Raw genomic sequence first — 27307 nt, 5'->3', positions numbered from 1 at the left:
CTTCTGAATCACTGGTCTCTCCAGCTAAGCAATTTAGTGATTTCTTTGTGAACAGCTTTCTTAAGGTAAAACTACCAAAACTGTACCTATAAAAAAGAAACCAAATTAGCAGCCAGAGAACCCCAACAGTTCTAAACAAGTATTCCTGAAATGTGAGATGCTAACTTAAAATTTTGGTATCAGAATTAATCCTAAGGTATTAATTATTGCTAATAAGTCTAATGGGGGAGAAATGTGATATCTTCGATTTGTACATTAAAGAAAGGAACTTTTCTTTTTCCAAAATTAATGTGAAAAGTATTGAGGGGTGTGGGTATAAGGGTTGAACCCATCTGAGATAGCTCACATGTAGAACTTCCTTCAGGGTATCTTTTGGAATTTATTATAAGTTGAAGTTGTATAGGGTATTCTAATAGGAGCATTTATTATACTTGATGAAAGGAATATATGAAGAAGCTACAAAGAGAACAGGGAGGATTGACCAAAATCAAAAACATTTTGCTTCCTAAATTGTATTTATTTATTTATTTATTTTTGAGACAGAGTTTCACTGTTATTATCCAGGTTGGAATGCAATGGTGTGATCTCAGCTCACTGCAACCTCCGCCTCCTGGGTTCAAGCGATTCTCATGCCTCAGCCTCCCTAGTGGCTGGGATTACAGGCATGCACCACCATGCCTAACTAATTTTGTGTTTTTAGTAGAGATGTGGTTTCTCCATGTTGGTCAGGCTGGTCTCGAACTCCCGGCCTCAGGTGATCCGCCTGCCTTGGCCTCCCAAAGTGCTGGGATTACAGGCATGAGCCACTGTGCCTGGCCCTAAGCTGTATTCATACTGCTCTAGAAAGACAGATTATTAAAGGAGCACCTCATAAAATAGAGGAAGCAAGACTCTTCTCAGATTCAAATTTATAATACCTATGTTTATAGGTATTATAAAAATTTACTTTCGATATCTAAGAAAAAAGAAAATGGTAAAAAGAAAATTATTTGAGACCCTGCCTCACTGCCTTTGGGCATATAACTAGAAGTAGAATTGCTAGATTATATAATTCTAAATTTTTGAGGAACAGCCATACTGTTTTCCACAGCAGCTACACCATTTTACATTCCTACCAACAGCGTACCAGGGTTCCACTTTCTCCACATCCTCATCAACCCAACCCTGATTTTGTTTTTTGATAGTGCCATCCTAGTGGATGTGAGGTGGTGTCTCATTGTGGTTTTAGTTTGTATTTCCTTGATGATAATGATGTTAAACATCTTTTCAAGTGCTTAGCACCTGTTTGTTTCTCTTCTTTGGGAAAATGTCAATTCAAGTTCTTTGCTCATTTTTAATTTTATTAATTAAAATTAATTAATTAATTAATGAGCCACCATGCCTGGTCATTACATTGATTTTGTATGTTGAACCATCTTTGCATTCCAGGATGTCTTCAATTTTTTTTTTTTTTTTTAAGACAATCTTGCTTCATCAACCAGGCTGGAGTGCAGTGGCACGATCTTGGCTCACTGCAACCTCTGCCTCCTGGGTTCAAGCAATTCTCATGCCTCAGCCCCCTGAGTAGCTGGGATTACAGGCACCCACCACCACACCTTGCTAATTTTTGTATTTTTAGTAGAGACAGGGTTTTGCCGTGTCGGCCAGTCTGTTCTCAAACTCCTGGCCTCAAGTGATCTGCCCACATTGGCCTCCCAAAGTGCTGGGATTACAGGCATGAGCCACTGCCTTGGCCTCTTCAGTTTTTAAATAGTGTTGTTCAAAGAGAAGTTTTTCAGTTTATGAAGTTCCTGTGATCAATGTTTTTAATGGACCATGTTTTTGGTATTGTATAATATCTAAGAAATTTTTGCCTAACCCAAGGTCACAAAGAATTTTTTCAAGTTTTATAGTTTTACATTTTATAGAAGTTTCATATTTTTAGTTAATTTGTGTATGGACTCTGAGATATGGGTTGAGATTTATTTATTTTTGTATGTGATTATCCAGTTGTTTTAGCATCATTTGTTTAAAAGACTATTATTTCTTCTTTGAATTATCATACCTTTGGACCTTTTATAATTATCTTCATTTTAATAATTTTCAGATACTTTCATCTCTTTGTGTAGATCTACATTTCTGTCTGAGATCATACTCTCACTTATAGAACTATAATATTTCTTGTAGCACACATCTTCTAGTAATAAATTGAGCTCTTGTTTACCTGAAAAACTCTTTATTTCACCTTCATTTTGAAAGGTATTTTTCCTATGTGTAGAATTCTAGGATGAGAATTGTTTTCTTTCAACACTGTCACTCCACTGTCTTCTGGATTGCATCATCTGTGATGGAGTATTAATATACAGTAGTCCCTCCTTAACCACAGGGGACATATTGAAATACTCCCAGTGGATACCTGAAACCATGGATATTCCTGAACCCTATATGTATTATGTTTTTTTTCTGTAGATACATACCTGTGATAAAGTTTAATTTATATAGTGGACACAGTAAGAGATTAACAACCTGAACTAACAATAAAATAGGACAATTATAGGAATATACTGTAATAAAAGTTATATGCATGTGTTCTCTCCCTCTCTCAAAATATTTTATCATACTGTAATATTTTGAGACTAGAGTTGACCATGTGTAACTGGAACCACAGAAAGAGAAACAATGGATAAGGAGCTACTGTAATTGTTATTTTTGTTCCTCCATGTATAATATGTTTTTGTGCTTTTTGCCTTTGTAGTTTCATGTCTTTTATTTTTTGAAAGTACTCATCCTTTATGTCTTCAGATATTTCCTCTGCCCTTCTCTCTTCTTCTTCTATGATTCTAGTTAAACATTTGTTAGACAGTTTATATGGCCCTTCATATGTTAGAAACTCTTTTTCTTTTTTCTCTTTGTGTTTCAGTTTGGCTGATTTCTGTTGATCTGTTTTCACGTTCACCGACTTTATGCAGCTGTGTCAAGTTCACTGAGCCTGTCAAAGGCATTCTTCACCTCTGTTATCATGTTCTTTATTTCTAACATTTCTATTGGATTCTTTCCCATAGTTTTCATTACTCTGCTAAAATTCACAATCTGAGTGAAAGTGATGTCCTTCTTTCCACTAACACCTTTAACATGGCTGTCTTACTTCCTTTGATATATTCAAGATCAGATTAATCTCTGAGTATGATTCTGTTGATTGCTTTCTCTCTTGACAGTGAGTAGTGTTTTTTTTTGTGTGTGTGTGTGTGTTTTTCTTGCTTTTTGGTACATCTTGTAATTTCTTTTTTTTCATTGAATGCCAAACATTGCATGGAGGACAGTAATGATTAACACTATTTTCTCCGAGAAATGGGTATGACTCTTCTGCTAGGCTGTTAATATGAAAGTTAGTCCATTCAGGGGTTGAAATGGATTTTGATTTTGTTGTTGGTGTGGTTACTATGAGTATGCTATAGCCTTTAAACATCTCTAGCATTACCTTGTGCTTAGGGTTGCTAGAGGGTTCTACTCACTGCTCGATACTCAACTTTTGGTCATTTTTGTGTGTGTGCACACCTCAAAGAAGGTCTGTCTCTGCGGTCTTGACCTTCCTGCAATGGAAGGCTGCTATCATAGAGGATAGAATGGGGTTCTCTGTTGTTTTTGTCCAGCCTCAGTCTTGGATAGACCCTTTGTCCCAGGATCTCAGAAATGAGGCTTTCTCAGTGATCCTGCTCCTCTCCCAGTAGCAGGTAAATTCAGCCTTGCGATATTTGAGAGTCTTGTTTAGGACTTTCCTGCCTCTGTCCCACAGGTTAGAGACCTCTGAATCCAGGACTATTTTCTGTTCCTCTCAACAGAGTTACAGAGTTTTATTCTCTTTGCCTCCAGCCATAAGAGGTCTTTGCCTGAATCCAGATTAAATGGGAGAATGACAGGATTTAGGGGTATTCTTCTCCCATTGGTTTAAAATTTTGGTCCTGTGGAGAAGGGTCTTGGCTAGACTTTGTGAATTTCCCAAATGGAAGTCTCTCCCCTCATCCAGGATTCTTTCTCTAGTCTCTCTCTGCCTCTCCAGTCTTTCTCCTGAGAACCTGATAGAAGTCTGTGGTAAAGAGCCTGCAAGAGGGTACAAATTCCCTTTTGTATCTCTGGCTCCCAAGAGCCTTAGAAATGCTTTTAGTAGCCATCTTGCTCATAAGTACCATTCTAAACATGAAATTGTGAAGTTATCTTCTTGATACATGTAGAAAATAAAATCATTACACGTACCTGGATTTTATCATTAACGTATAGTATATTTTAAGATTTTACCAGAGTTGTATCTTAAACTTGAGCTTCCTTGGGTCTAAATACCAACCAAATATGAAAATACTGGAAGATGCTAGGATGAATTTGAAGAATCTGCTAACCTACTTTAAACATACACTTCAACAATCAAGTGTTTTAAAATAATTGATGTAGTGGTGTAACTACCTAGACTACTCATATAAAAAGTACCTCTGCCAGTCGGTATTAAGTTGTAAATTACACCAAAACAAGGCAACTTGTTCAGGAATACCAACCTTTTCTTAAACAGGTTTATTGTAACTTTGGGAGGCCGAGACGGACAGATCATGAGGTCAGGAGATTGAGACCATCCTGGCTAACATGGTGAAACCCCGTCTCTACTAAAAAAAATACAAAAAACTAGCCGGGCGAGGTGGCGGGCACCTGTAGTCCCAGCTTCTCGGGAGGCTGAGGCAGGAGAATGGCGTAAACCCGGGAGGCGGAGCTTGCAGTGAGCTGAGATCCAGCCACTGCACTTCAGCCTGGGCGATAGAGCGAGACTCCGTCTCAAAAAAAAAAAAAAAACAGGTTTGTTGTAGATTCTCCATGTTCCAGATCTACAGTGTTTTATAGATGAAATCCCTGTTATCGTATGTGCATGCATGATAGGTTTAAAATGGGAGTCAAGAAACTCCATATGATTCTACTACCCAAAACTAGTGTGAAATTCACTCCCTGATGTGAGAGCTAAAATATTTATATTTGAGGTTTTTATTAGTGTTGAAAACTTTATTAAAATTAAAGTGTTATAAAATGTACTACTCATTAATTAATTTGATCTGAGGTTGGCCTTGCACTTATTTCATAGTGAATAACTTTACTTTTCATTTAGTCAGCACATTGGTTAAGCATGCACAGATTGGCAAGCACCAGGCTTTGCTGGTAAGTGAAAGGATGGGTGTAATAACTGGAAAATACTTGTTGGAGAAAACTTGAATCAATGAAAGGAAAAAATGCAATCTGATAAACGGAGTCTGAATATAGAAAAAAGTGGACAAATTCATAGAAAACAAATGAGAATCTGATTGAGAACAGCTTATCACAGAAAAGCCAGCTTGATTAGAACAGGAAATATAATCCTTGTACTTCAGTTCAGGAAGATGGGGCAAATTGATAGGCTACATAGTGTGCGTTTTAAAAATTATGTTTATTAGTTTGCCTGAGTTGTCCTAAAAAATGCTGTAGACTGGGTGGCTTAAACTATAGAAATCTATTTTCTCATAGTTCTGGAAGCTAGAAGTCTGAGATGAAGGCATCTGCAGGGTCGTTTCTTCCAAGGCCTCTCTCCTTGACTTGTAGATGGCTGTGGTCTCTTTTTATGTTCATGTGTCTGTGTCCTAATCTCCTCCTCTTGTAAGGACATCATTTATACTGGATTATGGCCCACACTAGTGACCACATTAAACCTTAATTACCTCTTTAAAGACTCTATCTGCAAATACAGTCATACTGTGAGATCCTGGAAGTTAGGACTTCAATATATGAATTTTGGAGGGACACAGTTCAGGCTCGTGCACAGAATTAAAGACGCAATCAGAGCTGGGCATGGTGGCTCACACCTGTAAGCCCAGCACTTTGGGAGGCCAAGGCAGGTGGATCACCTGAGGTCAGGAGTTAGCGACCAGCCTGGCCAGCATGGTGAAACCCTATCTCTACTAAAAATACAAAAAAAATTTGCTGGGTACAGTGACAGGTGCCTATAATCCCAGCTACTTGGGAGGCTGAGGCAGGAGAATCACTTGAACCTGGGGGGCGGAGGTTGCGTGAGCTGAGATCGTGCCATTGCACTCCAGCTTGGGCAACAAGAGCGAAACTCTGTCTTAAGAAAGAAAGGAAGAAAGGAGAAGAGAAGAGAAAAGAAAAGAAAATTGAAAGAAAAGGCAGAATGTAGGGATCCTCTTGAACAGTACTACTCAGTAGAACTTTTTGTCATGATGAAATGTTCTGTATCTTTGCCGTCCAGGGTGGTAGCCACTAGTCGTGTGTGGCTGTTGAGTGCATGAAATGTGTCTCAAATTCAAAGCTGAATTTTTTACTTTAATTTTGAACTATTACATTTCAATAGCCACATGCTAATATTTGGATAATATAGATCTTGACTGATCTCTTTATTTGACATATAAAGAACTGAGAACCAAAGTGCTTGAGTGTTGGCTCCAAAGTTACATAGATAATTACTGAATACTTGTGATGTGAGCAGTTATAAAATGCTTGATGGATTTTACTGTCTAGTGACTATAAAATAAAACCCAGATAAATATGATAGAAAAACACCCTCATTTTAAAATTATTTCTCCTGCTATAAATATGTGGTAATCCATTTTACTTTATAATTGTGTAATTTTGACAAATAGATTTTAGGAGTAAATACTCGTTTTTTCTTCTAGTTAATTTTTAAAGAAGGGTTTGCTATTGACATATAACAACTGTTTAAATTAGTTCACTAAGATTTCAATTGTCAGAGTGAAGTTTCCATTTAAATAAAATGCATCTCTGTAGGGGGAAAAACTGGTAGGTGGTTTAAAGAAAAATCTGTAATTCAGTTAGAGCAGGTGAATCCAAGCATGCTTTGCTCAGAAGACCTGAATCTGAAAAATCATTTCACAAAGGAAGAATAAGAAAAGAGCTTTCTTTTTCAGGATGGAAATGAATTGTTAAATTAATAGCTTAGCTTGTTGCTTGATTCTATCCTTTCATGTTTTGATGATATTTTCTCAGTAAACTTTAGGAATATTTTTCACTTTTCATTTTAAACTAATTTTAGATTTACAGAAAAATCACAAAAACTGTGCAGAGTACCCATATACCCTTCACCCAGCTTCCGTTAATGTTAACATCTTGTGTAAACATAACACAATGATCAAATCCAGGACAGTAGCGTTGATACAATACTAGTAACTAACCCTCAGTTTTCACCAGTGTTCCCTTTCTGTTCTAGGAACCTACCTAAGATCCCACCTTGCATTTAACTGTTATTTCTTGTTTCCTTCATTTTCTTCACATGTTTGAAGAGTTTCAGTTATTTTACAGATTGTCCCTCAGTTTGGGTTTATATGATATTTTCTCATTATTTGACTGAAGTTACACATTTATTGCAAGAATACTACAGACACAATCTTGTGTCGTTCTCTGTGCATCATATCAAGGGGTTCATGATGCTGGTCTGTCATATTTCTGGTGATAAGCTTTAGAAATCTTGGTGATGAAAACTATGCTTTTTAAATAAAATATATACTAAAATTACTATAAAATATCCATCAAATTTACCCTAGAATACAAATGACTTATCAAACCCCCAAAAAATGGTGATTGAAGAAACCTATAACCCTCCCTACTTAGTTAATGGGATGAGGTTAGTAGAATTTTACTAACAGAAATAAACTTCAATAATGAGAAAGAGAAACAACCTTTTTCTAATGAGGCAATTCTTTCTTGTTGGAAAGTTAAGAAAGGAATTTTCAAGAGGAGTCTTTCCAACTAAAAGAATTGTCTTGTAGTAAAAAATTGTTTTAGTTGAGATACATAACTGTGGTAGCTTAACAAGTAGAACATTAAATGAGGAAAAAAGGTGATTGCTTTAGTCTTCTTGTTTTTATGACACTGGAATTATATCAGAAGTCAAGTCATTAGAACCAGTTTCTAGGCATAGCCTTTCCTATGAAATCAGTTTATTGTAGCAAATGTTTGTATTTTTGACATTTTAAGGTCCTGAATAAGATGAAATAAATCAACAACAATTTCAAAAGAAATACTACATTACATATCCCAAACCTTATGACATTTAAGCATCCTCATATGTTTTCATTAAGGAATGACATTATACTTTAGGGTTTGACACAAGTAAAAATATAATACATTGTTAGTTTTTTTAATAAATGTTTTTCAGGCTATAATGTTTATTCCTTAAAAGAGAATGGGTGGAAACTCTTCTGTAGATACCTGTATCTGTCATAATGAAGGTGGGAAACATTCCACGTTAAGCCTGGTACTTGGGTACTTTTTGTATTTCTTCACTTGCCAGGTTTAGGAATATTTTGGTGAAGTATTTGTGTTTTTTAGTATTTTGGGGTTGTCTTTGAAAACATTCTTAGTGCTGGTCATGGTGGCTTACATCTGTAATCCCAGTACTTTGGGAGGCTGAGGCAGGTGGATCACCTGAGGTCAGGAGTTCAAGACCAGCCTGGCCAACATGGCGAAACCCCGTCTGTACTAAAAAAATACAAAAAATTAGCTGGACATGGTGGCGTGCAGCTGTAGTCCCAGCTACTTGGGAGGCTGAGGCTGGAGAATCACTTGAACCCAGGAGGCAGAGGTTGCAGTGAGCCAAGATTGCACCTCCAGCCTTGGCAACAGAGCGACACTCCATCTCAAAAAAAAAAAAAAAAAAAAAAAAAAAAAGGAAAGAAAACATTCTTAGACTATAAACCCTACAATAGAACTGAGTACTGCTGTCCCTTCAAGGTAACAGTAGTTGGTGTAATGGATACAATTTTCTTTTTGTTTTATTTCAGTTCAGCAATCAGCAAACATTGGGAGGCTGAACTGGCTACCCTCAAAGGAAATAATGCCAAACTCACTGCAGCCCTGCTGGAGTCCACTGCCAATGTGAAACAATGGAAACAGCAACTCGCTGCCTATCAAGAGGAAGCAGAACGTCTGCACAAGCGGGTAATTTCAGGGCTGATGTTTACAGGGATTTAGGGCTAACAGGTTTTCTTGATCAGAAGAAATTTGCATGTAGATTCAGCACAGGAATATCTTCCAGTTCTAGGATGTCAGGACATATATATGGGTTGTATTATATGCATTTGTTTGATTAAGAAAAATATTTTCCATAGTTTAATGAGAATGAAGAATATATGCCTTTTGAAGTCACTAAACCATGTTGATTCCCTGTATTGTCCATGGGGACTAGCAGTAATGCACAAAGTACATAAAAGCACTAATGTATTAGTGCTAGTTGATTAGTACTGACATGGTAGTTAAAGTGTGTGCTGAGAAAAAATTCAGGGAGTAGTTTAATTAGAATTTCAGCTTTGGGTGTTGACGGTGAAGCGGGAATGCTTTTTCCTGAGTTGTGCGGGGAGGGGATTCTCCATTTCTGGTTTACAAGATGAGAGTGTTCCAGAGTGTGAATTCCAGTTCTGCTGGTTATTATCTATATGATCTTCAATAAGTTATTTCCTTCTTCCAGCTCAGTATTCTCATCTGTAAAATAGGAATAACAAGTACTCTGTACAATTCCTGTGAAGATTAATTGAATACTTAATTGGCATGTAGTTGCACCAAGTCAAAAATATGTATCTGTACAATTCCTATGAAAATTTGTTGAGACACTTAAGTGCCATGTAATTGCACTGTCTCAATGAGTTGCAGTGAGTCAATAAGCTGCTTTTATTATTTTCTTTTTAAAGAAGGAATAATTTGAAAAATACAAGTAGAAAATTATTAACTTTGGTAATATTAGAGATTTGTTACAGAAAAAGAAAATCAGAAATTTCAATACCATTAATATCAGAAGCCCAAATAATTACTTGTAAAGTGTTTTAATGCTTCAGGCCAAGAGTTTGAGATTAGCCCGGGCAACATAGCAAGACCCCATCTCCATTAAATTAGCCAAGCATGGTGACACACACTGTAGTCCTATCTACTTGGAATGCTGAATGGGAAGGATTGGTTGAACCCAGAAATTGGAGGCTGCAGTGAATTATCATGGCCCCACTGCACTCTAGCTTGGGTGACAGAGCAAGACCTGTCTCTAAAAAACAAAAAAAAAACAAAAAAAGAAGTTTGTTTTTTTTTTTTAATTCAAGGCATAGAAGTGCTTCACCCAACAGATGCCTTTAATTTCTCTTTTTAAAAAGGATTCCAAGCTGGGCACATTGGCTCACATCTATAATCCCAGCACTTTGGGAGGCTAAGGAGGGCAGATTGCTTGAGCCCAGGAGTTCTAGACCAGCCTGGGCAATATGGCGAAACCCCGTCTCCACTAAAATACAAAAATTAGCTGGGTGTGGTGGCATGTTCCTGTAGTTCCAGCTACTCAGGAGGCTGAGGTGGGAACATCACTTGAGCCCAGGAGGCAGAGGCTGAAGTGAGCTGAGATCACACCACTGCATACTCCAGCTTGGGTGACAGAGCAAGGGAAAAAAAAGGAAATGGAGTTGAGACAGGGAGGAAAAGTTAGAAACCTGAGTAAATGTTATTCTATTCTGTGTATAAAAATTAACTTAGATGGGGGAAAGGAGAGTTGTTTAATGGTTATAGACTTTCAGTTTTGCAAGTTAAAAAAGTTCTGGAGATCTGTTTCACAGCAGTGTGAATATACATACTTAACACTATTGAACTACACAGTTAAAATGACTAAGATGATAAATTTTATGTTATATGTTTTTTACCACAATTAAAAAAAAACAATTTATGACAATTATCATAGCCAGAAAATATTAAGGAGCTATCATGTAGTCATTTTTAATTGTGTATTGGACATCGTAAATGAGATGTTGCAGAGACCACAGATTTTGTTATTTTTGAACAATATTCAGTTTTTGTTTCAGCAGGCAGTTAAATTATTTGGGGATTATCTTGAATTTGTGGAGTTGTGTACTTATGCTTTGTTAGAATTCATTTATTTCAATTTTGCTGTAACCCTAGGGTAAATCACATTGTCCTAGGAAATCTTTATCTCTAAGACATAACCCTTCCAAGGTTTCACTGAAAAGCTTGAGGTATTTACCAAGGCCCTCTAATTTAGCAGGGACTAGCAGAACTTCAAACTGTCATCTCTGTGTTGAGTACCATCACAGTTTAGTTCTTTCAGCCTTCCACCTCTTTTCCTACTCGTAGTTGTTCCAGGTGTTCTGCAGAGTCCTAAAATTCTCAGGCTCCTCAGAGAAATAAGACTATGGATCTCTGTTTGAGTTCAGTCAAGCAATGCAGCCAGACTGCAGAGTGCCTTCAGGCAAAAAGATGTGGAAATGTGTATATCACCCAAAGTAACTGCTTTCTTACAGATGTGGAAATGTGTATGTCACCCAAAGTGACTGCTTTCTTGCAGTCTTTTGCCCAATTTGGTTACTCACCAGGTCCTTCAAATAGTTGACTTTTACATTTTGCCCACAATTTGCAATTGTTTTCTATGGGAAAGTTACTCTAATAAAAACTATTTCATCATTATCAGAATTGGAACTCCCCTTAAGGAATTTATTATATAATGAGACAAAGAAAGCAAATACATATTAAACAATAACTGAAATAATTCCCAAGATTTTTGAACAGATGCTTGGTTTTATGAACCAGAGGAGAGCCTTGAAGGCTTGGGCAGATAGGAATGGCTTTCTGGAGAAAGTACGTGCTGAGCTAAGAGTTAAGGGTTTGGTTAGGTCCGAATGGTTTTCAGAGGCAAGAGAGGACATTCTAGTTAAATCAACAAGTTGGGAATGAATATCACTTGTTCTTAGGACAAGGAGATTTGCCTGCTTTTAGTTGGAAGTATGCACTGAATATCTTGGGCAGTGTGGATGGTTGAGAAGGTTGGGGCCAATATACAGAGGATCTGAGGGTTTAGATCTGATATCGTAAAAAGATGAGCTGCTGGAAGTCTTTGAATGGCGGAATCACAGGAATGAAAGATGAATCTGTTAGCAATTTGCAGAGAAGAATAGGAAAAGGTTATAATTAAGTCCATTGGGAGGCTGTTGGTTTTGTTCAGGCCTGGGTGATAAGGGTTTATAACGAGGCTATTAGTATATAAGAAGAAAAGAAGAAAATTATTTAAGAGATAGAATCACAGAATGTAGAGGGTAATTCGATATTTGGAAAATGCCAGGGAGAGGGATTTATTCTGTTTCCTTAGTAGTCTAGAATTTACTATTTTCTAGTAAACCAAAATTTTGTGAGTACATGATATGTGTAAAGAGCTGCAATAGGGTGTGTGCGTGTGCGTGTGTATGTTTATGTTGACTTCTATTGTTGATTCTAGTTTGGGATGGTATAAATTTAAGGACAGTGCCCCTCTCTGTTCTCTCAAAAAATACCAAGTGCTCATTAAAAGTTATATTAGTCTTTGGGCCCTCGGTAAATTCTTATTGACTAACAAAATTTTATCTTACCCATAAGAGACACTATTGATGTAAAGTCATTCTAGTATCTAATGATTTAAGTTGTATTTTAAGCCTATTTTCTCTTCCAGATTCTCTTACATGTTGGAAATGTATTTGAAAAAATTCTCTTCTGCAAAGCCAGTTTTCAGAACCCATATTGAATTTGAAGGCTACAGATGAAGGACAGATGGCCATATCTGATCTTGAATATGTTTTTGGAAGAAATTTTTAAAGAAGACTTTCATTATAGGGATTCTCTACTGTCATTAATCACTTAATTTAAGTTATCGTAACCTTTCCATGACCAAACCATGTAAATAATTATTTCCTTTGGTCTTTTTCCCTTTTCCTAGTTTTATATTCACTCTACCTTGAGTGTCTTAATATTTCTCAAATTAATTTTTATGTATTTATTCAGAATATACTCTTCACTTATTTGGGGCTATGTCTTTAGCAAGAAACTCTTTAAAGTTGAACTTTAAGTTAATCTGTGTTCTCATTTAATTTTAGGTGACTGAACTTGAATGTGTTAGTAGCCAAGCAAACGCAGTACATACTCATAAGACAGAATTAAATCAGACAATACAAGAACTGGAAGAGACACTGAAAGTGAAGGAAGAGGTATTTGCTGCTTTTTACTCATCTGTAATCTAGCTAACATATGTGTAGATTCCATGTCAAATTTAAAGGTATTTTATGGAATAAAGTCAGGTTGTGACCTTTTTTTTAGGATGAAATTTTTTTTGAGTGTTATTACACTTGCTCACATTTTCCTTTTCCTTATTTCTGTTATTGTGAACTGTGGTGAGGCAGTCAGACTGAGATACCACCTATTGCCTTCCAGATGAGAGTTGCATTTATACAGTCAACAGAAAATCATTAGGGGTTAAATGGATTTTAAAAGCTGTTGCTTTCTCTGGGTTCCAGTCAAAACTTTAATATCTTAGGAAATAATTATATCCACAAAGCTTGAAGCAACATTAAAATGTTCAGATTGTTATTTCAAAGCAGTACTGTACCAGAACCACCAAGTTAGACTTGTTACTGTTGCTTAAGATTATTCCGTTCTAGACAACGTACTTATAAAGATAAATTCATCCCTCTAAAAGTCAATATGAAGGAATGTTTTTAAAATCATCTTTTTCTAAAATAAATAATTTCAGGGAAAAACAAGACCTTCCTTTTCCTTGATATAGTTTAAATACTAAGACATTTCTCTGCCTTTTCTAGGAAATAGAAAGATTAAAACAAGAAATTGATAATGCCAGAGAACTACAAGAACAGAGGGACTCTTTGACTCAGAAACTACAGGTGAGCTGTAGTAAAAATTGTTATTCATTTCTGCATGGAAAGGCATCATTTTTTCACATACCAGCGACTTTTTTTCTGAAACTCCATTTTGTAGGTTTTGGTCATTTTTCTTTTCCAGGACTTCTGATTCATGACTAATCTTTGATTTTTAAAAAGTTATTGGTAACTTCATCTATGTAGCTTATAATTATCATAGATGGTCATTTATAAATTGTAAATTATTTAGTAAATTCTTTTGGAAATTTCTACTTTTAATTAAAAAACAAAAATACCCTGGGGTTGGGCGTAGTGGCTCATGCTTATAATTTCAGCACTTTGGGAGACTGAGGAAGATCACTTGAGCCGAGAAGGTTGAGGCTGCAGTGAGTTATGATCACACCACTGTACTCCAGCCTGGGCAACAGAATGGGATCCTGTCTTAATAAAAAGAAAAAGAGAGAGAGAGAAAGAAAGAACAAGAAAGAAAGAAACCCTGAATTTAAAGAAAAATTTGCAAATTGATTTTATTCAATTTCGGAACATTACTCTTTTTTTTTTTTTCCCCCACAATGTACTAATGTATGAATTATACCAATAGCTGTGCCCTAATGGAACAAAAGTTAGTACTCTTCGTTCTTCAGTGTAATTAATTTTATTCACTTTTTTCTGCATAAATAGTATGCTTCCTGATTCCAGTGTACAAAAAACATCATGTGTCAGTGGTAGTCAGATATGGTAAGGGAAGATTTCTCAGAATTCATTACCGAAGTCTTCTCTTGCCAGCTCAGGCACTTTTCTTACACCCTCAGGGTTAGGTGCCTCAGTAAAGAAGGGTTAGGATGACTTTGGGGAGTAGAAATAAGTATATGTATAGAGTGAGGATTTTGGGATAAGGCATAATAAGAAGGACCTGAAAGCCCAGGATTGGAAAGAGGATCTAGATTATAAGAAGAACAGCAACATTTATTGAGTACATATCAGACACTGGGCTTAGCACTTTACCTGTATTATGCATTTAATCCATATAACAGTCATAATAACCCAGACAAAGAAACTGAAGCTTGGAGAGGTTAACTTGTCCAACCTATATGTAAATGGAGACAGTCAAATTTTAAAACCCATGTCTTTGACCACTAAAATAATAAAATACATTATTTTAGTGGTCAAAGACATGGGCTTTAAACCCCTTCATAATAACCCTTCATGAAATAAACAGATGCCTTATATAAAATGGAATATTTCCCTCTCCCCTTCCCATCACTAGCTTTCAGTAGTCTGGGAAAAATGAGATCACTTGTTTTGGTTGGCCCTATTAAATGCTGTTTGTATATTTTAATTGTCCATATAGATTAGTGGTCATCAACTTGGGGCACTTTTGAAGCCCAGGGGACATTTAGCAATGTGTGCAAACATTTTTTATTTTCACAGTTGGGGGGCACCACTGATACCTAGTAGACAAAGCCAGAACTGCTGCTATGCCTCAGATTATCCAACCCCAAATGTCAATAATGCCAAGGTTGCGAAATCCTGATGTAGAACTTAAATATGAAGCATGGAATCGGGGCTGGAAGAAAGGGGGAAATTCAGTCAGTTTTGTCTTTCATTTGTTTTGGTTTTTGAGTACTTGCGATGATTCAGGCATATGTTAAGCACTTAACTTACATTAGCTCTAGTTCTCACATTAACAGTTGGGGTATCCCCATTTTCAAAGAGAAGACAGCAGTTCAAAGGTGTTAACAAGTTTAATTAAGGCACTTAGCTAGAAAGTAATGAGGCTTAGATTTATTTCATTCCAAAGTCTGTTCTTTCTGTATTACCACACTTCTTCAGGCAACAGTCAAGTCATCCTTAATGATTCTTTTAAAAAATATTTTCAGTTATATACACATTTACATTGTCTCACTTATGAAGAGAAACCAAGAGATGATATATTTATATCAAATTTCCATGTTGATAATTCTAAATGTATTTGAAGCCAGGCATAGTTGCTCATGTCTATAATCCCAGTGCTTTGGGAGATTGAGGGAGGAAGATCTCTTGAGGCCAGGGGTTCGAGGCCAATCCGGGCAACATAGCGAAATGCTGTGTCTACAAAAAATGAAACAGTAGAATTAGCTGGGAGTGGTGGTGTGCACCTGTAGTCCCAGTTGCTTGGATCACTTGAGCCTCACTTGAATTGGGAGTTGCATTGAGCTATGATCATACCACTGCACTCCAGCCTGGGTGGCAGAATGAGACCCTTTCTCAGTAAATGTGTGAATGAATGGATTTCATTATAGAGCAGTAATTGAATTTTATAGCTGGCACTTGAAATTGTGAATATAATTCTTACCCATCATTTCACTGAATATCAAAAATATCATCAAAACAACCTACCTGGAACAGGACAGGGAAGCTTTTAGAAAACTCAAGGATGAATTCCAAAAGCACAAGCTACAGAAAATAACATATTTTTTCCAATTCAAAATAATTTCCTCCTCTGCAGCCTTCTCCCTCCCACAGAAACATCTTCTGTTTATCAAAAGTCCCAGCACCCTTGAACCTCCATTCATAAGTTCAGTACAGAAAATTGGGATCATTAAATTCCTTGGATGGAAAAGAATCCTGAAATTGCAGTATGTAGAGTTGGGTTAGAGGTATGAATGTGGATAGAAAATGTATAGTTATGGGTAAATTAAGGATACCATGATACAGTTTTTCTAATTTATGAGTTTTTGATATTTGGCAGTATTTGGATATTTGTTATAAATATCTATGAAAAACATGCCCATTGTAAAAAAATTAGAAAAATTTCAAAACATATACTTAGCAAGGTAAGTATAAAATCATAATTATATAATATTTAAAAAAATCATAATCCTATTATCTTAAGGCAAAGTAATTGGCATTTCCTTGTCCCAGTGTTTGTTTAGATAATATTTGCTTTACAAGAAATGGATATAGATGCAATTTTTTTTATATACGTTGTTATCTAACTTTATGTCATAAGCTCAATGGCTGCATAGAATTCTCCCATATAGAGGTATCATAGTTTTCTTCCAGCATTCCTATAGTAATGGCAATTTGTTGTTTCCAATGTTATGCTATAAATAAATAATATTACAACCTTTTTCATAAACCTTTGCCTTTCTGATTATTTCTTTAAGATAAACTTTCAAACAAGAATTGCTTGGTGTCAATGTTTTAAAATTTCTTATGCTGGGAAATTGACATCTGGAAAAGCAGGGTACCCACTGGATATTGGTACCCCCCGGACCCCTTCTTTGCCATCTTTTAAGAAATGAAGTGACTCAACTATTTAATTAATTTTTAAATTATGAACAACATTGAACAATTTTTCACATGCATTTGGTCTTTATCTGTATCTTGAAGTCACAAGTGCATTTTCACTTTAGAGCATGTGGAATATCTTTACCTGGAACTCTTTACCCAGATCTTCAGATGGCTGGCTTCTATTTTTAGTTTAGGTCTTAGTTCAGATGTTAATTTCTCTGACTTCCCAATTTACTCACTATGCTACAGTCCCCATACCCCATCCCAGGTATTTTTTTGTAGTATTACTATTTTTTATTTTCCTTTTAGTACTTATCACTATCTGAAATGATCTTGTTTTTTATCTATTTTGTTTTTAAACAATTTATTTATTTTTATTTCAATAGATTTTTGGGAACAGGTGGTGTTTGGTTACATAAATAAGTTCTTTAGTTAAACTTTTTATTTTGAAATAATTTCAGTCTTACAGAAAAGTTGCAAGAATAATACAGAAAATTTTTATATACCCTTTACTTACATTCCCCAAATGTCAATTTTGGCTATATTTGCTTTGTTTTATTCCGGATGGCTCTCTTCTCTCTCTCTTCCTCTCCCTTCTTTTCCCTCCCTCCCTCCCTCCTTCCACCCCCTCGTAAGACAGTGGTAAGTATTCATGTATTTGTATCTAAGCACATCTAAGCACAGAAAACGTAGAGTAAAAATACAGTAGAAACGATAGAAAAGATACAGTAAAAATACAGTAGAAAAGATAAAAAATTGTATACTTGAATAGGACACTTACCATGAATGGAACCTGTAGGATTGGAAGTTGCTCTGGGTGGGTCAGTGAGTGAGTGGTGAGTGAATGTGAAGACCTAAGATATTACCATACACTGCTGTAGACTTTATCAACACTGCACTTAGACTATACTACATTTATTTTTTAAAAATGTTCTTTCTTCAGTAATAAATTAGCCTTAGCTTACTGTAACATTTTAACTTCATAAACATTTAAAATTTTTTTAACTTTTTACTTTTTTGTAATAGCTGCAAACATGAACACATATTCAGCTGCACAAAACTATTTTCTTTATATCCTTAATCTAAAAATGTTTTTAAAACTTTTTAAACTTCTTTCAAAAAATGAAGACACAAACACATATATTAGCCGATGCCTACGCAGGGTCGGGATCATCAGTATTACTGTCTTCTACCTCTACATCTTGTCCCACCGGAAGGTCTTCAAGGGCAGTAACGCATGGAGCTGTCATCTCCTGTGATAACAATGCCTTCTTCTGAAATACCCCCTGAAGGACCTGCCTGGAACTGTCAGATAATTAATGTTTTTTTAAATAAGTAGAAGGAGTACACTTTAAAATAACTTTAAAAGTTTATTATAGTATAGTATAATAAATACATAAACCAGTGACATAGCCATTTATTTTTATCAAATATTATGTACTATACATCATTGTATGTGCTATGCATTTATACAACTGATAGCACGGTAGATTTATTTATATCGGCATCACTACAAACACATGAGTACTGCATTGTGCTGTGACGATATGGCAGCTGCTGGGTGATAGGAGTTTTTCAGCCCCCTTATAATCTTATGGGACCACTGTTGCATATGCTGGTCACAGTTGATCAAAACATTGTCATGCTGTGCATGACTGTATTCAATGGGAACTCTTACACTTCTTATTTGGTGTACTTGTTCTTTCTCACTTTCTTTTGTGATTACCTAAAGTTAGTAGTGATGTGTCTACTTTGTGAATTTTCTTTTTCTTTTCTTTCTTTTTTTTTTTTTTTGAAACAGGGTGTCGCTCTGTTGCCCAGGCTGGAGTGCAGTGGCGCGATCTCGGCTCACTGCAACCTCCGCCTCCCAGATTCAAGCTATTCTCCTGCCTCAGCCTCCTGAGTAGCTGGGACTACAGGCGCCCGCCACCACGCCCGGCTAATTTTTTGCATTTTTTTTGTAGAGACAGGGTTTCACTGTGTTAGCCAGGATGGTCTCGATCTCCTGACCTCGTGATCTACCCACCTCGGCCTCCCAAAGTGCTGGGATTATAGGCATGAGCCACTGCGCCTGGCCTTTTTTTTTTTTTTTAATACATAAAAAAAAGATTTTGGCCAGGTGCGGTGGTTCACACCTGTAATTCTAGCACTTTAGGAGACCATGGCGGGAAGATTGCTTGGGTCCAGCAGTTTGAGACCAGACTGGACAACATGGCCAGACCTTGTCTCTACAAAAAATTAGGCAGATGTGGTAGCACCTACTTGTGGTCCAGTAGCATCTACCTGTGGTCCAGTAGCACCTACCTGTGGTCCCAGCTACATGGGAGGCTGAGGTAGGAGGAACATTTGAGCCCAGGAGGTTGAGGTTGCAGTGAGCCATGATTGTGCCACGGCACTTCGGCACTGGAGACAGAACAAGACCTGTCTCACCGAAAAAAAAAAAAAAAAAAAAAAAACCACAAAATTTTGATTAACTAGTAAATGCCACTTATGAATTTACCTTATGAATTTCTATTTTTATCTTATTTATTCCTGCCTTGTGCTTTGTTTGGTTTTTTAGGTTTCAGCATTTTGAAAGGGGATTTAATTCCTTTTTTTCATTCTTTCACTTTTGTTTATATATGTGTTTCAGGCTATTGATCTTCCTCTGATCATTGCTTTAAGTGTATCCCATAGATTCTGATATTTAATGTTTTCATTATTATTTCTGGAAATTCTGTAATTTTGACTTTATTTCCTTTTCATACAACAGCTGTATGAAAAGTATAAAAGGTCCCTTAATTTCCTGGTGGAAGGGTCTTTTTAATCTTTTGATTTAGTTACTAATTTCTAGTTCTGTTGCATTGGGATCACAGGGTTTTATTTGTATAATTTCTATGTTGCATAATTTACTGCTGCTTTTTTGGTGACCTAATATTTTATCAGTTTTTTTGAACGCTCCTTGTGTGTCTTGTGTACATATACTTGGATAGTGCTTTGTGACCCAACTGAAAATATTTTTTAGTAGAGAACTCATTCGTGTTTATTGATGTGATTTTTATGTTTGGTCTCAACTCATCATTATGTTATCATTTCTGTGTGTGCATTATATTAATAATTTTTCTATATGATGTGTTCTTTGCTCTTTTTAACTATCTTTTGCTTTTTAAATGTCTCTTAATATTTAAAATGGTCTTAATTTTGTTGTAATAGTTACCTTTGAACTTCCACCCCTTTAGAATGCTCCTAGTCACCTGTGTTCATATTTAAATATATACTATCTGGTTTGTTTTTTTGGGTTTTTTTGTTTGTTTGTTTGTTTGTTTGTTTGGTTTTTGTTTTTGAGACAGTCTCACTCTGTCACCCAGGCTGGAGGCCAGTGGCACAATCACAGATACCTACAGTCTCGACTTCCTGGGCTCAAGCATTTCTCCCTACTCAGCCTCCCGAGGAGCTGGGACTACAAGTGTATGCCACCAAGCCTGGCTAATTTTTAAATTTTTTGTAGAAATGGGGTTTCACTCTATTGCCTAGGCTGGTCTTGAACTCCTGGGCCCAAACAATCCTCCCACCTTAGCCTCCCAAATTTCTGGGATTATAGGCATGAGCCACTGCGCCTGGCCTGGTGTGTTAGTTTTTAATGATATCCTTTGACTCTGAACTATTAACATACTTAACAATAATGTGCTTATTCTGCTTTCATTTTCCCCTTTCTCTTCCTGTTTTTCGGTTGCATTATTTCTACCTTGTCAGAATACTTAACAGATTATTTTTTAACCATCGTCTACATTTGTTTTAGTCTTTATACATTAAATATATTAAATGTTTACTGTCTTAGTCCTTTTGTGCTGCTATAACAGAAAACTACAATCTGGGTAATTTATAAAGAACAGAAATTTCTCACACTTCTGGCAACTGGAAAACCGAGGTCAAGGTACGGGCAGGTTTGGTTGTGGGACTGCTTTCCCCTTCCAAGATGTTGCCCTCCAGAGGGAATGCTGCCTCCTCATGTGGGGGAAGATGGAAGAGCAAGCCAGCAACACTGCAGAGGAAACCTCTTTTATAAGGACCTTACTCCCATTCATGAGGAGAGGAGCCCTCATGACCTAATCGTCTCTTAAAGGCCCTACTTCTTAATAGCATCTCATTGGCCATTACATTTCAATACTTGAATTTTGGAGGGGACACATTCAAATCATAGCACTCACCATCAGTCCTTTTTCTGAAGTTTCCACATGATCTCTTGGTTGGATAAAGCTTATCTTCTTGTAGATGGTTGCAAAAGAGCTCATGGATACATATTTTCTGAGATCTTGCTTGTTTAAACTTTTTTTTTTCTCTCATATATTCAGTATTGGGGTGACAACTTGGCAAGATATTTAATATAAAATCCCTGGTTCATAATTTTCTTTCATTGAATTACTTGAAAATGACACTCCATTATACAAGGGTTTTGTATATCTCTTTTGAGAAATCTGATTCCAGTCTGATTCTCTTTCCTTGTAAGTTTTGGATTAATTTTACTTGTGTGCCCTGAGGATTTTTCTTTTATTTTTAAAATAAAGTTTAAATGATATACTAGAATATTTCACAAAATCCATTGTTGAGGATGTTTTCCCAGGTACACAGTGGGCCTTTTTAATTTGTATATCCAGGTTTTTCTTTATTTCTAGGAAGTTTTCTTGCATAAAAGTTTTAAATACTAGTTCTGTTCTAATGTGTTGTTTTTCTTCTTCAGGAGCTCCAATTTTATGTAATTTGATTTCTTGTCTTTTGCAACCTCTTTTTATTTTCTCTACTTTATCTCACTTTCATTCTCTAGGATTATTTAAAATAATAAGTAATAATTGAATGAAAAATAGTTTTATTCAAATCTATTTTTCCTTGGGTCCTTATAACTCAGTTTTCATTTCTGATAGATTTTGCCTTTTTCTTCTGTTTCTTTCATGAGTTCAATCAACCTTTCTGTTCTTTGGAGTTCTGTTTGTTTTACCCATTTCTATTCTAAGTTTTTCAATATATAATTCAAACTTGTTTTTAAATGCTTATTTGAGAATATTTAGTTCAGAGTGGAATATTGTGTTAGAGTTTTCTTCTGCTTCATAGTTGGTTTTGGGCAGATTCATCTACTCAAGTGTTTTTAGCATTTTCTGTTTTCTATTTCCTTTTATAATAGTTGGTGTAGATAAAGATTTCTTACACTTTTGCATTTTGTGGATAGAATAGCAGTGTGGGGTGGTTTATAAATTATTAGTTCAAAAACACCCTCTTTTGCAGAGACAGTTGGAAGAAAGATTGTATGTCCTTTAATAGTTTAATTGTCTTTGGTCTTAAATTTTCCTTTCTTGCTTCTTTTTCCCTTTACTCTGAAAGATTCTTTTCCTTTTATCTTCTGCTCTTTGGAATTGTCTTCAGCCTTTCTAAGACTACTTCCTCAAGTTTCGTTTATACTGTTAAGTTCCTTTCTTATAATCTGCTCTGGTTTTCTAGTTTTTTTTTCGGTATTCTGGCATTCACACTGGTAATGGTCTTTCTCTTTCTTGGGGTTACCGTAGTTTAGTCTGAGGACTTTTGTTCTCTTCTGGGCATTGCCCCCACAACTCTGCCTTCCCTTTTGCAAAGGGTTAGAGTGAGAGCTTGAGAAATACCTCTGCTGGAAATTGGTGCTTATATTTTCTAATTAAAGGCAATTTGATGTTTGTATTGTTCTGTGTCTTCTAGTTATGTCAAAGTCATGGAATTTGCACACCTTTGTATAGTTTATACAGTTTGGGGAGGATAGTTGGTAGATTGCGGTATACATAGTCACTGTTACCATGGCTGCCCAGAAATCTATTCTGTTTACCTCTTTATTGCCAGTGTCTTCCTTTTAGAATGTATGTTCTATTAAAACAGGAATCATCTTTGTTTTATTTACTGCTTTATCCCCAATGCCTAGTACACAGAAGATGTAATTGTTGAATAAGTTCTTCAAAATGTGTGTGTATGTGTTTTACCCATTTTTCTTTTAAATTATTCATACTTGTCTTGATTATTTATATTTCCTATTATATAGAAGGTTAACAATCTTATAGGGCAATAATACATCTTATTCATAAGAGTTTAAGATGTATATCAGATGTCAGTTTTTCTACAGCTTTTATTTAGATTAAATGATGCAAGATTTAAGTTTATAGAAAATTAAAGCTGGGTTTGGTACTGTAATCTCAGTACTTTGGGATGCTGAGGAAGAAGGATTGCTTGAGACTAGGACTTTGTGACCAGCCTAGGCAACATAGGAGGACCCTGTCTCCACAAAAATATTTTTTAAATTGGCTGGGCATGGTGGTGTGCACCTATAGTCCCAGCTACTCAAGACTCTGAGTCAGGAAAATCAAGGGAGGGAGGAGGGGGAGGAAGAAAGAGGGAGGGAGGGAAGGAAGAGAAGGAAGAAAGGAAAGGAAGGAGGGAAGGGAGGGAAGGAAAGAGGAAGGAAGGAAATTAAGCTAATCTGCCCCATTAGTGGTATTTATAATTGTTATTTAATTTTATTGTAATCATTGTAGTATTTTAGGCTCTTTAACAAATACAGAGCATAACCTCCTGCCCAGTAGGATTTTATACTTTGTTTTCGCCTTTGTTTCCTTTTATTGATAGATAATATTTTACATATTTATGGGATACATGTGATAATTTTTACATGTGTAGTCTGTGTAATGATCACATCAGGGTGTTCAAGGTATTCAGCTCCTTGAATACTTATCTGTGTGTTGGTAATATTTCAGTCCCCCTCTTATAACTACTTTGAAATATACAATATATTGTTGCTAACTATAGGAACTCTAGTCTGCTATCAAACATTAGAACTTATTTCTTCTATCTAACTGTAAATGTATACCCATTCACTGATCTTTTTTCATTTTCTCCTCCCACCATCACACCTTTCCCAGCTTATGGTAACCATCATTCTGTACTCTTATGTCCATGAGATCAAGTTCTTCAGGTCCCACTTATCAGTAAGAAGATTCAGTATTTGTCTTTCTGTACCTGGCTTATTTCACTTAACATGATGACCTCCAGTTCTATCCATGTTGCAGCGAATGAAATGATTTTACTCCTTTTTAAGGCTGAATAACATTCCATTGTATATATACCACATTATCTTTATCCATTTGTCTGCTAATGGACACTTAGGTTGATTCCATGTCTTTGGTATTGTGAATAGTGCTGTGATAAACATGCAAATGTGGGTATCCCTTTGATGTACTGATTTATTTTCCCTTGGACATATATCCAGTATTGGGATTACATGATTGTATGATAGTTTTTTTATTTTTAATTTTTTAAAAAAATCTCCAATAGTTTTTAGTAGTTGTACTGATTTACATTTCCACCATCATTGTGTAAGAGTGCCTTTTTCTCCGTATCCTCACCAGCATCTCTTCTTTTTTGTCTTTTTAATGATAGTTATTCTATCAATTCAATTCTGATGTTATCTAAAAGTGATAATAATGGCCAGTGTAATCACAGTAAGATGATAGCTTTTCTTTTTTCTTTTTCTTTTTTGTCTTTTTTTTTTTTTTTTTTGAGACAGCGTGTCACTCTGTCACCCAGGCTGGAGCACAATGGCACGATCTCAGCTCACTGCAACCTCCACCTCTGAGATTCAAGCTATTATCCTGCCTCAGCTTCCTGAGTAGCTGGGATTACAGATGCCCGCTGCCATGCCTAGCTAATTTTTGTGTTTTTAGTAGAGATGGGGTTTACACCATGTTGGTCAGGCTGGTCTGGAACTTTTGGCCTTAGGTGATCCACCTGCCTCAGCCTCTGAAAGTGTTAGGATTATAGGCATGAGCCATCACCTGGCCATAAGAAGATATCTTATTTGGTTTTGATTTGTATTTCCTTGATGATCAGTGATATTGAGCATTTTTTAATATACCTGTTAGCCATAATATGTCTTCTTTTGAGAACTGTCTATGTCCTTTGCCTACTTTTTAGTGGAGTTATTTGTGGTTTTTTGTTGAGTTGTTTGAGTTTCTTGTGTATTCTGGATATTAGTCCCTTGTCAGATGAATAGTTTGCAAATAGTTTCTCCCATTCAACAGGTTGTCTCTTTGTTGATTGTTTCCCTTGCTGTGCAGATGCTTTTTAGTTTAATATAATCCCATTTGTCTATTTTTGTTTTAGTTGTCTGTGTTTTTGAAGTCATAGACATAAAGTCTTTGCCTACACCAATGTCCAGAAGTGTTTTTTAAAATGTTTTCTTCTAGTAATTTTATAGATTTAGGTCTTACATTTAAGTCTTTAATCCATCTTGAATTGATTTTTATATATGGTGAGAGATAGAGGTCTCACCCTATCTCTGAGGGAAAAGCTTTTCCTCCTTCATTATGATGTTAATTGTGGGTTTGTCACTTAGGCTTTTATTATTTTGAGACATGTTCCCTCTATACCTAGTTTTTTGAGCATTTTTATCATGAAGGGATGTTGGATTTTATCAAATGTTTTTTCTGCATCTATTGATAATCATATTTTTTTCCTTCATTCTGTTGATGTGATGTATCATTTATTAATTTCTCTGTTAAACTATCCTTGTTTCCTTGGTATAAATCCCATTTGATTATGGTATATCATCTTTTTGATACACTGTTGAATTCAGTTGGCTGGCATTTTGTTGAGGATTTTTACGTCTGTGTTTATCAGCGATATTGGCCTATAGTTTTCTTTTTTTGTTGTGTCTTTGTCTGCTTTTTGGCATCAGAGTAACGCTGGCCTCATAGAATAAGTTAGGAAAAATTCCCTCCTCTTCAATTTTTATGGAATAGTTTGAAGGGGATTGGTATTAGTTCTTTATTGTTTCGTAGAATTCGGCAGTGAAGCCCTCTGGTTTGTACTTTTCTTTGTTTGGAGACTTCTTACTACTAATTCAGTCTTGCTACTCGTTATTGGTCTGTTCAGGTTTTCTGTTTCTGATTCAAATCTTGGTAAGTTATAAGTTTCCAGGAATTCATCCATTTCCTCCAGATTTTCCAGTTTGTTCGTGTGTACCTCATACTAGTCTCTCGTAATCTTTTGTATTTCTGTAGTGTGAGTCGTAATGCTTCCCTTTCCATTTCTGATTTTGTTTATTTGGGTTTTTTTTTCTTCTTGGTCTAGCTAGCGATTTATCAATTTTGTTGATCTTTTCAAAGAACCAAATTTTTGTTTCATTGATCCTTTATTTTTTTGTTTTGTTTTTTGGTCTTTATTATTTCCTTTTGCTATTTTGGGGTTTGGTTTATTTTTGCTTTTCTAGTTTTTGGGGCACATTGTTAGATTGTTATTTGAAATCTACGTTTTTGATGTAGGCATTTATTGCTATAAACTTGCCTCTTAGTACTGCTTTTGCTTTTGCTGTGCCACATGGAGTTTGGTATGTTATATTTCTGTTTTCATTTGTTTCAAGATATTTTTTAATTTTCATCTTAATTTCCTCATTGACCCAATGGTTGCTCAGGAGCATGTTGTTTAATTTTCATATATTTGTATGGTTTCCAAAGTTTTTCTTGGTATTGATTTCTGGTTTTATTTCATTGTGGTCTGAGAAGATAATTAATACGATTTCAATTTTTAGAAATTTGTTGAGACTTGTTTTGTGGCTTAACATATGATCTGTCTTTGAGAATGTTCCATGTGGTAATGAGAAGAATTGTTGTGTAAGATGTTCTGTAGGCCAGGTGCAGTGGTTTACGCCTTTAATTCTAGCACTTTGGGAGGCCAAGGTGGACGGATCACAAGGTCAGGAGTTTGAGACCAACCTGGCCAACATGGTGAAACTCCGTCTCTACTAAAAATACAAAAATTAGCTGGGCATGGTGGTGGGTTCCTGTAGTCCCAGCTACTCGAGAGACTGAGGCAGGAGAATCGCTTGAACCCGGGAGGCAGAGGTTGCAGTGAGCCGAGATCACACCACTGCACTCTAGCCTGGGCAACAGAGCTAGACTCCGTCTCAAAAAAAAAAAGTCTGTTAAGTCTGTTTGTTAACTACAATCTGTCCAAGGCCCAGTTTAAATACAATGATTCTTTGTTGATTTTCTGTCTTGATCTGTCTAATGCTGAGACTGGGGTGTTGAAGTACTACACAAATTACTGTATTGGAATCTATCTGTCTTTCAATCTAGTAATATTTACTTCATGAATTTAGGTGTGCCAGAAACATATATATCCTCTTGCTGGATTGATCTCTCTATCACTATATAGTGACTTCTTGTTTTCTACTGTTTTTGGCTTAGGGTATATTTTATCTGATATAGGTGTAACTACTCCAGTGCACTTTTGGTTTCCATTTGCATGGAATATCTTTTTCCATACGTTTACTTTTGATCTGTAAGTCATTTTACAAGTAAAGTATGTTT

The 27307-nt window shown here is 35.9% G+C and overlaps 1 protein-coding gene across 2 annotated transcripts in view; it reads left to right on the top strand.

Moving 5' to 3' along the window:
• The window catches only part of HOMER1 (homer scaffold protein 1), a 165248-nt gene that overhangs the window by 103087 nt on the left and 34854 nt on the right, over positions 1-27307 (top strand). For both annotated transcript variants that reach the window (XM_078004179.1, NM_001261570.1), the window contains 3 exon segments: positions 8799-8955; positions 12900-13010; positions 13620-13700. In XM_078004179.1, the coding sequence (XP_077860305.1) occupies positions 8799-8955; positions 12900-13010; positions 13620-13700 (349 nt within the window).

The sequence above is a fragment of the Macaca mulatta genome, chromosome 6 (assembly GCF_049350105.2).
Source record: "Macaca mulatta isolate MMU2019108-1 chromosome 6, T2T-MMU8v2.0, whole genome shotgun sequence".
NCBI lineage: Eukaryota > Metazoa > Chordata > Mammalia > Primates > Cercopithecidae > Macaca > Macaca mulatta.
Note: the sequence above shows the minus strand (reverse complement) of the source record. Positions and strands in the feature narration are given on the sequence as shown.